This window comes from Elephantulus edwardii, unplaced genomic scaffold (assembly GCF_000299155.1).
Source record: "Elephantulus edwardii isolate Elephantulus edwardi_28Jun2011 unplaced genomic scaffold, EleEdw1.0 scaffold00267, whole genome shotgun sequence".
Lineage (NCBI taxonomy): Eukaryota > Metazoa > Chordata > Mammalia > Macroscelidea > Macroscelididae > Elephantulus > Elephantulus edwardii.
This window is the reverse complement of record NW_006400017.1, coordinates 660,269-674,562: the sequence shown is the minus strand read 5'-3', so window position 1 is coordinate 674,562 and position 14,294 is coordinate 660,269. Positions and strand designations below refer to the sequence as shown.

Genomic DNA, 14,294 nt, shown 5'->3' with positions numbered 1-14,294 from the left:
CAGTCTTCCGCCCAAATAAACCATGCAGGTTCGGCCCAGTCTTGTGCTTGCCCCCCTTCTCCACGGTGTGGCACTGGGCACACTTCTGCACAAAAATTTTTTTGCCCTTCTCAACATCACCCATTTTGAAGTCTACAACAAGAAAACTCACTGGTATCTCCATGCCTTCAAGGCTTTAACAGAGTCCCTCAGTTGAGCTCACTTTAATGAAATAAGGATGATAATGATTTTAGTCTTTCATCTGAATAGGACAGAATAGTAGAAAACAATTTGGATTTAGAGGAATAATAGTTTGCACTGGAGCAAATCCATGCTATTACATCATTACAGAATTACACGGAGAAAGGCAGCCTTAGGTCTAAAGAAGACTCTTTTCCTGAGTTGCTAAAGGATGATTAACAGCAATAGGAAAATTACTTTTATAAAAATATAAATGCTATGTCCACTGACCAGTTTTATTTATCTCACTAGTTAATGAGTAAAATAACCAAGTCACAGGAAGTACACAGTAAATGCTGAAAGGAATTTATAATATAAAGTTGATCAAAATCCAAAAGAAGTAATATGTTTTCATCGGCATTCATTTTTATTTCTGTGGACAAGAGTCAATTGCATTATTACCTATATTCTGTAATTTACAGAATTAGAAAATAACCCAAAGACAGGTATTCAAAAGACAGCCCATTAGAACACTGAATAATCTTTTTCTTCCCTATTTCATGGTTTTCACAGTCTTCTTCTATAAGCTGTCTGATCCTTTTCTCAGCCTGTAAATCTTCCTGAATTGATCTCATCTCAAACACTATAAGTCATGGGTTTAAGAATGACATCAAGAAGGTAATTGTCTAGTCTTTTGTCTCTTTGAATGAAAATCATAATTTTTAGAACCTTTCTCTTTTCTTTATTTCTCACCTCCCAACAGGACTACTTGTAAAATTGAGAACTTTGTGCTTTGAAGAGGCTGGTTCCTGGCAGCTCAGGCTAAAATCAAGCCGGTGCATTTGAAAAACACACACAAAAAAAACCCCAAAACCAAACTGTTGCCATCAAGTCGATTCTGACTCAGGGCCTTATTGGTGCAGCTAACTGCCCACAGGGGAAAGTCTTTTCTAATTATCACAAAGATGCCAGATCCACTAATTATCCCCCTGCCTAAAAGAATATAGTTTTTGGTTGATCTTATTAATTCCTAAAATTAGAAGAGATAAATCGATGATCCTAACTTCAGTTGTTGGTTGTTTTGTTTGTTTGTATTTCAGGTTTTCTTACAGAAACTGGGAAAACCAGAGCAAGTACTATTTTTTCTTCAGGAACCGAATCTGCCTTCCAAGTGACACAGATCAGAGTTATGGTAATGCTCAGGCCACTTTCTTTAAGTAGCCTTCTCCAAAGTTACCACTGATTTTCTCTTTTAGAGGATTGTGTTTCAGGGGTTTAGGTTACAGAGTTTTCATTTAACACTTAATGATTATTTACTGTGTAGCAGACGTGTTTGAGTGGTTTAATTTGGGGCTTATGTCAGGCTCATGGCCATGAGAATCAGTTTCCTGGTTTTTCTAGGGCTTAAAGTATTTGAAATATTATTTCATTGATTTCAATTCTGCTTTAAGTTACTTTTGTCTAGCCATACTGTTTTGAAACAGTCACAGAAGTTTTGCCTCTTTGATATTTTGATCTCTCCTGTTAGGTTCGGCGTGGGGGCATCGGTGCACAGTGTGGGCTAGTATTTGCCTATAACTCATCTTCTGATAAATTTCATGCTGAAGAACACTTCAAAAGATTTGAAAAATATGACAAATGGAAGCTAAAGGAGTTGAGGCAATTTGTAAAAAGCAGGTAAGGGACAGACTTAAAATCTTTGCAGTTATTAACAATTTCTGTCTTCTCTTAGTGGTAAAATATACCTTCTTGTCTTTATCAAAAAGATGTCACTAACCTATCCTTTCTGGCCATAAGCAGTCATTGTTTTCTAACATCATAGTAAAGGTTTGCAAGTTTACTTTGTTCATCGACTTTTATTCAGTCTCTTTTGGGTCCAGAATTCCTGAGTAATAATAAATGTATTCATTTTGGACAACCTGCAATCTAAACAGTGTCTTATGTAGACACTGGGAACTTTTTCCATATTTCAGCCTATACCTCCATCTTATTCAGTGCTTTTATTAAAAAATATTTATTAAGCACCTACTATGTGCCATGCTTAATATTAGACGTATAACAAAGCAGAAAAATAAGAATAGTAAGGAAGGTGCAATAATAAGCAAATTAACACAGTCCTGGGTTTTATAACTTTTATTATCTACCTAAGAGAAGAGACAAAAAACCTTGCAGTGTCAGCAGTGTTATGAGTGTTGTAATAAGAGAGGGTACTTTGGAAGTAGATGGCAGAGCTCTTGGATCAAGTGTTGTCTGAGATGAGAACTGAAGCACGAGTTAGAGTTAATCATGGTCTCGGGGAGAAGTATACCACGCTCATGGACCTGAAAAATTTGTGTGGTTGAAACACTGTGAGCTGAAGAGTGGTGAGAGATGAAACTGGACAACAAGGAAAGGGCTAGGTCATTAAAGATCTGTCTATTTTGAGATTTAGACTGAACTTTAAAATACTGTTGATATGTGTAATTGGAGGACAGAGGTCAATGGAGGGATTTGAAGAAAGAGCAAAGAAATAAACATGCCATAGAAATCTTGCTGTAGATCGTGTCATATGAAACGTAGATTGGAAGAAAGACCATAAAGAAGGCTGAGAAAAATGGCTGGAGAAGTGACAGGAAAATCCATCACAAAGCCAAGGAACAGTGTTGAAATAAGTAGCACGTGAGTGGACAGCGGTGTCAAATGTTACCAGAAACTAATAAAATAAAGCATGAAACTCTTGGATTTGGCTGAAGATGTCATTAGTGGCCCTGTGGACAATGCCGGCTTCCCTTACTGCTTCTTGCTCACTGACTGTCATCAAGTCAGTGAATGTCATAATGGAAAGAGAGATCCTCCTCTAGGTTCTGAGGCTGTAAATTGCAGTGGGAGGAGAATACTCATCTTTCTTTCCTGGAGGTGCTGATAAATTTGAACTTCAGGAGACGGAAAACCATTGAGTTAGCAATGCAGCTTGCAACAGAGCTCCCTTTATTACTGTGCGCTCATTAAAATCCATGAAACTCAGTTCTGCATGTGGTGTCTGTAGGGCTGTATATTTCATTAAGTAAGGGCTACTTGGGTTAACAGAAACTTTTCAATACCATCTAGTACCCAGCTACTAGCATCGAGTCAGTTCCTACTATAGCAATACTATAGGACAGAATAGAACTTCCCATAAGGATTTCTGTAAATCTTTATGGACCTTTTCTTCTTTTCATGGAGCAGTTGTTGGGTTTGAACTGCCAACCTTAAAGTTAGCAGCCAAATGTTTTAACCACTATGCTGCTGCTGTTATTTTCACCTAGTATGCTACAACATAAACTTTAACATGTGTACAAATCACTTAGGAATCTTGTTAAAACTAAATTCTGATTCCAGTAAGCTGTAATGGGATTAGAAGCTCTTCCATTCTTACAGGCTCTTCAGAAACTGATATTGCTGGTCTAAAAGGCAAAATTTAGGTCTAGAAGAATTCCCTTCCTGTGCTGAATTTCTTCAGCAGCACTCCTGATAGGATTTGATTTGGCCTCTCTGTAAATACTTTTATTGATGGAGAACTCACTACATAGCAGAGCATTTGAGTTACTAGAACTTGTTCAGTTGAAATCTACATTTGCAATGAAGACTGTTGCTGCTGTTATATGCCATTAGGTCAGAAATGACTCATAGCTGACTCTCCATTGGGTTGCTAAAGGATATAAATCAAATGGGAGAAAATTGTCTATCTTCCGTCTTGCAGAGCAGCTGGTGGATTTGAACCATATCCTGTATGACTGAGTGGTTATAATTATGACCCTTTAAACTAGTATAATTTGTTGTGATCTGCAGTCACATGCCTTTGCGTAGTTAATAAAACACAAATAGACATTCTTCTGGTTTTAAGCCAAGATCCTACTGACATAAACAGTGATGTCCCTTGTGCCAGAGCTTCTTCTAAACTTAGCTTATATTTCTGGATGTTCTCTATCGATGTACTGTTCTAGTAATTTTTGTATAATCTTCAGCAGGATTTTACTTGCATGTGCTATTAATGTTGTTCGATAATCTCCATGTTCTGTTAGATCACTTTTTTGGTGACTAGAAATAAATAAGGATCTTTTCTAGTCAGTTGGCCAGATAACTGTCATTCAGATTTCTTGGAATAACCTAATGAGCACATCCAGCGCTGCATCTGTTTGTTGAAAGATGTCAGTTGGTATTCCATCTATTCCTGGGGCTTTACCTTTTGCCAATTTCTTCAGAGCAGCTTGAATTTCCTCCATTGTTACTATTGGTTTGTGATCATATGCTCCTTCCTGAAATGATTCCGTGTCTTTTAGTTATGGTGACTGTATGTATTCCTTCCATCTTCTTTTAATGCTTTCTGAATCATTCAAGATTTTACCCATAGCATCTTTATAAATATTGCGACTGAAGTCCTGAATTTGTTATTCAGTCCTTCACCTTGAGAAATGCTGAGTGAGTTCTTCCCTTTTGGTTTTCTGTGTCATCTCTTTGCACATTCTGTTATAATACTTTACTTTGTCTCCACACAGTACTGTTTGAAATCTTCTGTTCAGCTCTTTAACTTCCTTGATTCCTTGCATCGTTCAAAATCAAGAAAGAAGTGCAACAGGGATGTATTCTTTCTCTATTCCTTTTCAATCTATATGCTGAACAGATCATTCAGGAGGCTGGATTTTGTAAAGAAGAATGTGGCATCAGAATTGAAGTTAAGCTCATCAACAACCTGTGATATGCAGGTGATATAATCTTTCTCACCAAAACTGAGGACTTGAAGCTTTTGCTGCACAAGGTCAAGGACTGCAGCCTTCAGTATGGATTGCATTTTAACATCAAGAAAACAAAGATCCTCACAGCCAGGCCAATTGGCAATATCACGACAGATGGAGAAAAGATTAAAGTTGTTAATGATTTCATTTTGCTTGGATCTACAGTCAACACTTTTGGCATCAGCAGTCAGCAAATCAAAAAACTCGTTACACTGGGAAAATCTGTCAAGGACCTCTCCAGAGTGTTAAAGAGCAAGTAGGTCAGTGTAGAGACTAAGGTGTGCCTGACCCAGGCTATGGTCTTATTTGCTTGCTGTGCATCTGAGAGCTGGATAATGAATGAATAAGGATGACAGAAGAATCTATGGCTTTGAGTTGTAGTGTTGGTGAAGAGTATTATACAAACCATGGACTGCCAAGATCTGTTTTGTAGAGACTGAAACAAGTTTGCTTTTTGGAGGTAAGGATTTTGAAGCTCCATCTCACATACTTAGGGCATGTTGGCAGAAGGGACCAATCCTTGGAGAAGAGGGATGAGTCAGTGCAGGAGAGGAAGACCTGAATGAGATGGATTGACACAGAACTGTGGCTTTGGGGTCAGGTGTGTCAGAGATGGTGAGATTGTCTCAGAATAGGGCAGGAATCAGAGGTATTATTTATAGTATCTCTATGAGTTGTAGTTGATTTGATGGCACATAACTCATTACTAAAATTTCTCACCTTTTACGTACTTACACCTTTTTGAAAACTTTTCCTTTTTGTTGTTATTTTTGAGAATACACACAGCAAAAACACAAACCTATTTAAGTTTCTGCTTGTACAATTCAGTGGCGTTATTCTGTCCTTTGAGTTGTATAATCATTCTCACCTTTTCTCCTTGTTGTTTCTCCTCGTTAACATAAATTTTCTGCCTTCTACACATCCTGTCTAATTGTTCAAGTCACTGTTAACCCTTTGTTCCCATTTAGATAATTCTCAAGAGAGCATAATGCCCAAAGCCAACAATTTTTTACTAGTTAAGCTAAACCATTGGTTTAAGACTTCAGGACAATAGTTTCCATAGTTAATCCAGGCCTCTGACTGCAGAAAATCTGGATTCCATGATAATTTGAAATTCTGTTCTGTCTTCTCTGGTTTTAGTTTTCTAGACCTGCCCTATAACAGATCCCACAAGTGGTCTCTTTAAGTCTTTGCTTCTGGAAGATCATCAACCACTTTTGACTGCATCTCTCTTCTCCCAATTTGGTTTTCTTGCTTGCTTTTTAAATTTCTTTTATATCTCAGAACAGACTGATTCAAGTTATATCCATTCAAGTTACATTAGTCCTGACTCATCAATATGGCAAAGACAGCTCAGCTCATCCCCAGATGACATTATAGTAGTAATATAATCACCAACCTTGTTGCTAGGTGTTTTGAATTGTCATTCTGTGCACAGCAGAATGAAGCACCGCCTGTCCTGCAGCGGCTTCCCATTCTCTGCCGTGTGTGAGCCCATTGTTACAGTCACTGTGTCAGTCTGTCTCAGTGAGGGGCTTCTCTCTTCTTGACAAAGCCTGATGTTTTTTCCATGGATCTAGTCCTGAGAACATGCCCAGGGCATGTGAGACAAAGTCTCACCCTCTTTTTTTTGTAAGGAGCCTTCTGGCTGCACTTCTTCCTAAGACAGATTTGTTCGCTTATTTTGGCAGGCCATGATGTATGTATTCAATATTCTTTGCCGGCATCTCAATTTAAAAGTACCAGTTTTTCTTCAGTTTTCCTTATTCATCGTCCCAACTTTCACATGCATGTGAAGTGATTGAAAATACCAGGGCATCAGACGTAACAGCAACATATTTACCCTTTAATGCTTTAGAGAGGTCCTTATGCAGTGTAACATGTCATTTGATTTCTTCTCTCCCCACCCATCCCCTCTTTCCTGCATTGCATTGTGTATTTGATGAGTATCTCCCTGGGGTTTTTGTTCTCCTTATGGATCTTTCTGTTGATTAGCTGAAAATTGTGTCTTCCGAGGTTTCCTTTAATTTTTTTAACGGCTGCCCTGGGGGGTGGGTGTTGGTGGTGGCTCCAAGTCAAATGAATCCTTGATAAATTCAATCTTTTCACTATTCATCAAAATGTTGTTTATTGGTCCACTTGTGAAGATTTTCGTTTTTTCTCTTGTGAGGTAATCCCCACTAAAGGCTGTAATTTTTTAGCTTCATCAATGAATGCTTCAAGTCTTCTTTGTTTTCAGCAGGTAAAGTTGTGCCATCTACATATCGAAGGTTGTTAATGTGCCAACCACCAATCTTGATACCACATTCTTCTTCACGTGTTCCAGCTTTTCAGACCAGGGGACATAAGTTAGTCTGTAACTTAATCAGGATTCTTCTATAGAATCTTTGATCAACATGTTCAGTTGGTAGTAGCCAGGTACAATTTCCTTCCTCAAGTCTCACTTCATATTCTCTTCCTAATCATGATTCTTCTTCCTCTGTTGCTTGAGGCAAGTAGAAACTAGTTAATACTTCCTTGGATGAAACTAGCAAGCCTACAGGCAGGTGCATGGGCTTGAGAGGTAGAAGAGAAGCACTAAACTCTGTTTTAAAAAATATGTATAATTATAATAATATGAATATAATATAATATGTATAATGTAAAATATGTATAATTAATTATCTAGATAATTCTATAATTAGCTGAGATGTCTCATGAATCCATAAACCATGGCCGGAAGCTTCCACAACAAGGAACTAAGTCTCATGAGATTTTTGATTGTTGTACATAAGCAGCCTCTGGAGTGCGCGCGCGCGTGTGTGTGTGTGTGTGTGTGTGACAGTGACATATGCTCTTTTTTTTTTTTTTTTTTGGTTTGAATGAAAGTTTGCAGAGCAAATTAATTTTCCATCCAAAAGGTTATCCTTTGTTTCTTTTCTTTTCTTTTTTTTTTGTGGCTTTAATTGCAATCCATTTCGTGGAATAGTGTTCTTCTCACTTGCTCCTGGGTTCCCCATTTCCATTCCCCCTTTGCTATGCCTGCGTGCCCTCTAAGCCTGGTTTTTGAGCAGATTCTATCCTCTGGCCCTGCCTGTTTGATTGTTCTGAGGGTTATGTTCCTCCTGGGCATTGTTTTTCACTCTCTTGGTCTTACTGTTGTTTGGTTGAAAAGTGATTCCCCCCACGGGCTGGGTTCAGGTTCAGGTTTGAAGAGTGTGTAAGTGCTGTAGTCTCCAGGGCCTGTCCCTTATTTAAAAAGGCTTTTCTCCTCACAGTAGCAGGAGGTTGTAGTTGTCTTTATGTAGCCATGTCCCACTCTGGGAACATGGTGAAATAGATCTTTTTCCCCTCCGAGACTTATTGCCCAGAAAAGTCTTTCCCATCTCATATATTATAAGATGATTTTCTGCATTTTCACTGCTGGCCTATTTACTCCTCCCTTGATGATTTTGTCTCCTGGCTCTAACTTAATTCTTAAATCTTGATTTGGTCGGCCTACATTTTAGCTTCCCTGATTCCATTTGGAAGTGAAAATGTTGATAACATGAGTGTCACCTGTGGACATTGGTCAGTGAGCACAGACTCTTCATCTGGCCTCACAGTAGTTTCCTTAAGTGCAGTATCCGTACGAGGGTTAATAGTCCTTCTTTTCTCCATCCTGCCAGTCTGTGGTGTGGGGAGCACCAGCGCTCAGCTCTGATCTTTAACACCCTGCCCACTCTGTCTCGGAGACTGCCTCGCCACTCCCACAGAGTGAATTTAAAACTGTCAGACACACGACACTGAAGAAAACCATCAAAACAGTTTGGGGCCAGGACAGAACCACTGCTGGTCCATAACTTTAGGTCTAATTGTATCATGAAAGGTTTATTTTATTCCAACAAAGACTTAATATTAAAAATAGAGAATATCGTTCGTATCTGTATCTACTATAGTTTCTTTTCTTTTTATCCCCACTTTTTACTGTAACTCCCTGTTTACTTGCTTTATCCATGTACAATATGCAGATATTAGTAGTTTATTAATGGTATCACAAATTGAATAGTGTAAATTTTAGGAATGTTATTTGAGTAGAATGGTAGACTTGGCTTTTTCTTCTTTCTAGTTATTTTGTTCCTAGGAAAAGAGTAGCTTCCAGTCTTTAAAAAGTCTTTTAAAAGATGGGTTTATAGTTGTGTCTCCTCAGTCCTGAGGCTGGGATGTGCTTTCTGGAAAGATGCTGAAACAAGAAAGACAATAGTGTATGAAGGTTTAGGCTTCCTGTTGTTGGAAGCCTTCCATCTCATACCCTCCAATGGTGCAAGTGACCCAAACCTCAGGCTGGTAATACACATTTCAGTCAGGAAAGCTACAAGTGAACCTGCCTCTCCTCTGGGCCCTTCCAGAAACACCTGGCAGCATTGTGCCTTATTCCTGAGTAGCTCACCTATGATGCTTTCTCATTCTTCTGTTAAACCAAGTAAGTAGGGAAGCAGTTTCCACTTAAGTCCCAGACTGTATTTGGGACTGATACTTTATAAGTAAGGGAGCTAAGAAATGAAATAGAAATTACCACCAACTACTTAGTCTGTTCAAAGACATAATATGTGTTGTAGCCCATCCTTAATTGTTCATCCTTAATTGACAGACCACATACACACTGAGTACCACTTAGGAAGTTCTGTGCATTAGAGCCTTAAGAAGGTTAGAGATAGGAAACAGTTCTGTGATTATGTTTTTGTTTACAGGATTGGTTCCTCATCTGATGACCTTGGAGAGGATGATCCTATTGGCTGGTTTGAGCTGGAAGAAGAGTGGGATGAAGCAGATGTCAAACTGCAGCAGTGCAGAGTTGCTAAAGTAAGCATCCAGAGTTGTGGTCTTCACATGTTCACCTGCTTCCCTCCTTTATTTCAGTAAGTGATCATGGAGTGCCTACCATGTGCCAGGCCCAGAGCAAGCCCTGAAATCTAGAGTGCATCAGCGCTGTAATGCTTAGGAATTCATCGTGTAGTGGGAGAGACATTCTGATACAGTCTGTGATAAAAGGACAGACGGGGACTGTTTGAAGACTGTCTAACCCAGCATGGAGTTCACTAGGGACAGCATCCCAACAGGGTGGTGTGATGGCACCTGTTGAAAGATGATTAAGCCATCCTTTTTACCCAGAACAAGAAGAGGGTGGAAAAGGCATCTCAGCTGAGAGAACAGCAAGAATATTGCATGTTCTCTGTCAGAGAGAGAAAATACCATATGGGTTTCGATAGTTAGGAACTATTTGAATTTAATATTTTTCAAGCTCAAATATGAATCTTTGTAAGAAGCTTATTAAATAAAAAAACCAAGAATATCTTTAGAGTTTATACATAGTAGGTGCTCAGTAAATATTCTTGAAGTTGAGTAGTGGATTCTGAAAGGCCCTTGACAAGGAGCTTTCACTGTAAGAAGCAGACACTCTGCATGAAATTGGAGCTTTGAAAATGGCCTAGAGCAGACAAGGCTTTTTCCTAGGCTCCCAGTGGATGGCTTGTGACTTTGAGATGATCTCTTAGGGACTGTTTTCAGCATATAGCTCTTTTTAGATGAGCAAATGTATTTCTCTTAATTATCCTTTCTTGCTCTATTTTTACCTCAGAAAAGAAGCAATGCCTTTTCTCTGACTGTAATCCTTCTCCAAGCCTGACAAGCATCCGTACTGCCTTCTTTTCTATTTGTTGCAGATACTGGATGTTTGTGTCTCCAGTGCTAAACATCGTACCTAATAAATTCTTTGAAGACAGAAGACTGCCAGGAAGGATTTGCTCTTCCTTTTATCAGTGCCCAGTGATGCTGAGTTCTTCTTTTGAAATCTCTCTTGTCTCTTCTAGTATTTGATGGTGAAGTTCCTGTGTACCCGTCAGGAATCAGCAGAGCGCCTGGGAGTGCAAGGCCTGAGCATCAGTGGGTACCTCCGGCCTGCCCCCGCTGATGCCAAGAGGAACGACACCTGCACCCACTGCAGAAAGGACTCTGAGGAGAGCATCTGCGGGGCCACACTTCTCCTCAAGACCCTTCAGTTCGTCCAGCAGCTCGCCCATGACCTGGTAGTGTTCCCTGAGCTGTTAGATCACATTCCTTTAGGAAAATCAGTGACAGTGTAAGGAAGTTAAACACCAACCAGTGATACCTGGCCCAGTACAAGCTATGTTATATGAGAAGGTGTACAACAGATGTCACGCTGCTGTGGTGACGTTGAAAGAGCAGGAGTAGTAAGATGTTGGCATTCATGGCATCAGTCATTAAGAGTCTAAGTGGCATAATAGCCATGGTTGGAAGGTGTGCTGCAATAGACAGACATACAGACAGATGTTAAAGATCTCTCACCATAGCTGCTGGTGGTAGACTGGAGACAGCAAATTCAGGAGGTATGTGGTGTGTGCGTTCTTATGCCTTGGGAGAGCCATTTCTTGTGTCTAGGTGAATTCATTTTGTTTCATGAAAGCACCAAAAATTCTCTTTGGTTTAATAAATTTCCTTATGAATAATGGAGTCACTTTTTTTACAATTTATGCTGACTTCTAAAGTCCCTAGTAAAAACATACTGAGAACTTAGTGAAAGAAAGATTTTTGTGAGAACAAGGCTTACCTCAAGAATTCAGAGAGCTCTGGAGCCCAATTATTTGCAGTGTATCGCAGTGTCTGCACTTGACCTTTGTTTTCAGAGGCTGATGACTCAATGTATATCTGGTTCCTTTGGTCTTTGTCGTTCATTTGCCGCATCACAGCAGCAAACAGCAGATTAGAAGGAAGTGCTTAGGAAGTTGTTGTGTTCTGTCGTGTCATCACCGACCCATAGCTGACCCTTCAGCTGATTTCCGAAGGCAGTAAATCGTGCAGGATGAGATTCCTCATCTTTCTTCCATGGAGCAAGTGGGGATTCTAACCATGTGCCTTTGAGCAGGCAGCATAACTCCTTACCACTAGGCCACTAGCGTTCCACTTAGGAAGTAAATGTGGTGGTCGTTGTTAGGTGCCGTGGAGTCACTTGGACTCATAGCAATCCTATGTATAAGAGCTCTGAATCCTGCTCTATACTGAGCCAGCCTTATTCATTACCCTAGTCACTGGGTCAGTCCATCTCATCAAGTGTCTTCCTCTCTTGCTCTGTCCCTCCACCCTCCCAAGCATGACATCCCTCTCCAAGGTCTGGTTCCTCCTTGCAGCATGTCAAAATTATGTCAGACAGAGCTTCAGAATTCTTGCCTCCAAGGAGCAACTTGGTTTCACCCTCTCCTAGAGAAATTTGTTTGTTCTCCTAGTGGTCTATAGTATATACAGTACTCTCCTGCAGCACCACAGCTCAAAGGCATCAGTTCTCTTTCTATCATCCCTAGGAAGTAATAGGTGCATTTAGGATAGAATTGATGCCTTTCAGCCCTCATGCAGGGCAGGGACCTAACATACTGCCACTTAGCTTTGGATGATGGTAACTAGAAGATTGGCTTTTGTTCAGGGACCTGTATCCTAAGAAGTTAGGGAGCCTTTATAGTAACACGTGTGTGTGTGTGTGTGTGTGTGTGTGTGTGTGTGTGTGTGTGTGTGTGTGTGTTGTTATATGTAGATGCATATAGGCATAGATATGTTCCTGTGTGCACACAGAGGAATTCACATACCATCACACACATATATTTTAGAAAGTTTCACACCAGAAATAGTTGTTCATAAGCTTTAGTGGTTAAGAGCATGCATCAGTTACATGGGAGTTTCATTCTTATGGAACCACTTTAACAATGAGAATTAGATGAGGCATTATTTTCTTCATCTAAATGTATTTTATCTGATCTTACTGATTTTCTAGGTACAGCAGAAGGAAAGTGGCTTAAAATATAAATCTTTTCTGGATTTTGCGGGCCTTGACTTGGAGATCTTCTGGAATTTCTACAATAAATTAAAACAAAAGTAAGTTAGAGTCTACTATATGATCATAATAATTTTAAATGAAATTATTTAAAACATGCAGTTTATTTATTTATTTATTTATTTTGGCTATCCTAATTGAACAATCTTTTTCCTGTCTCTTTTTTTCCTTGCTTCTGATACTTAAATTGATCTGACTTGAAAGATTTACCTGTTATTGAAACTAGAGCTCACATTTCTGTACCCAGTTTAGGCAGTGTTTTCATAAACATTTGCATTTGCCTCTCATAACTACTATGTGGAAAAGCAGATCACGTATGGTAGTAATACCCTTAATTCATAGATGAAGAACTGAGGATCAGAAATTAATTTTCTGACCAGTGTTCTTTCCATGTCCCCTTCTTCCTCTTATTTGGCACTTATTTTACCCAACTGCGTATCCAGTGCCCAGCTGCATGGCTCTGGAGGGTGTAAGAAAGGTGCCCTTTTTGCTCTCTGATGTGCTCTGTCTTTTTGTAGTCCGCGGGAAGAATGCGTCTCTGCCCAAACCCTGCTCCTGCAGCTGCTCCAGAGCTGTTTCTCAGTGCTGCGGAGAGATTCACCGGTTGTTTCTGAGGAGAAAAAGGCTCCAAATCAGAGTGCCAAGGGGAAGGAGGCTGCCAAGGAGCTCTACACACACTTGTGTGACGGTAGGGTTTAGCTTTTCTTTTATGTGACCCGGCAATCGTACTCTACAGGAGTAGATAAGAAAGGTCCTGTGAATGTGCAAACCCAGGAAAGGGTTCACTTCTGTGGAAAGCAATGTTTTCTTTGGTTCTCTTCCTTTGGAATCTACTGTTTGAGTTTAGAGGTTATTCCTTCTTCATCTGACTTCTTCCTAACGCCAACCCTAACCCTAACCCTTTAGCATGCTATTGTCGTTATGTGCCATTGAGTTGCCTGCCATCCTGTGTACAGCAGCTCTGAAGCCTGCCCCATCCTGAACCAGTCTCATGATTCTGACACACCTACCCCCATTACCCCAGTAACTGAATCAATCCACAACCCATAGAGGGTCTTCCTCTCCTGCCCTGTCCCTCCACCCTCCCAAGCAACATGTCCAAAGTATGTCAGATGAAGCTTCAGAATCCTTGCCTCCAAGGAACAGCCTGGTTTAACCTTCTCTAAGATGAACCTTTTTGTTTTCTTAGTAGTCCATGGTATGTTCAGTACTTTTCTCCAGCACCACAGCTCAGAAGCATCAATTCTCCTTCTATCATACCTAATCATTCATTGTCCAGCTCTCTCGTGCTAATGCAAAACCTATACTTGGACCAGGAGGCAGTCGTCAGAACAAAAGAAGGAAACACTGGATGGTTCAAAATTGGGAAGGGTGTATGCCAGGGATGTTGTCCTATCTCCATTCCTTTTCAATCTGTATGCAGAATAGATTATCCAGGAGGCTGGGCTCTATGAGAAGAAAAGTGGAATCAGGATTGGAGGAAGATTCATAAACAATCTGTGTTATGGAGATGACCCAATTCTGCT

General features: G+C 39.9%; 1 protein-coding gene across 1 annotated transcript in view; it reads left to right on the top strand.

Annotated features, from left to right (window-relative positions):
* The window catches only part of ZZEF1 (zinc finger, ZZ-type with EF-hand domain 1), a 135,385-nt gene that overhangs the window by 56,363 nt on the left and 64,728 nt on the right, over positions 1-14,294 (top strand). Inside the window, exons 10-15 of the mRNA XM_006899757.1 lie at positions 1,260-1,351; positions 1,688-1,836; positions 9,620-9,731; positions 10,739-10,954; positions 12,709-12,809; positions 13,287-13,456. Of these exons, the coding sequence (XP_006899819.1) occupies positions 1,260-1,351; positions 1,688-1,836; positions 9,620-9,731; positions 10,739-10,954; positions 12,709-12,809; positions 13,287-13,456 (840 nt within the window). The remainder of the gene's footprint in view (positions 1-1,259; positions 1,352-1,687; positions 1,837-9,619; positions 9,732-10,738; positions 10,955-12,708; positions 12,810-13,286; positions 13,457-14,294) is intronic.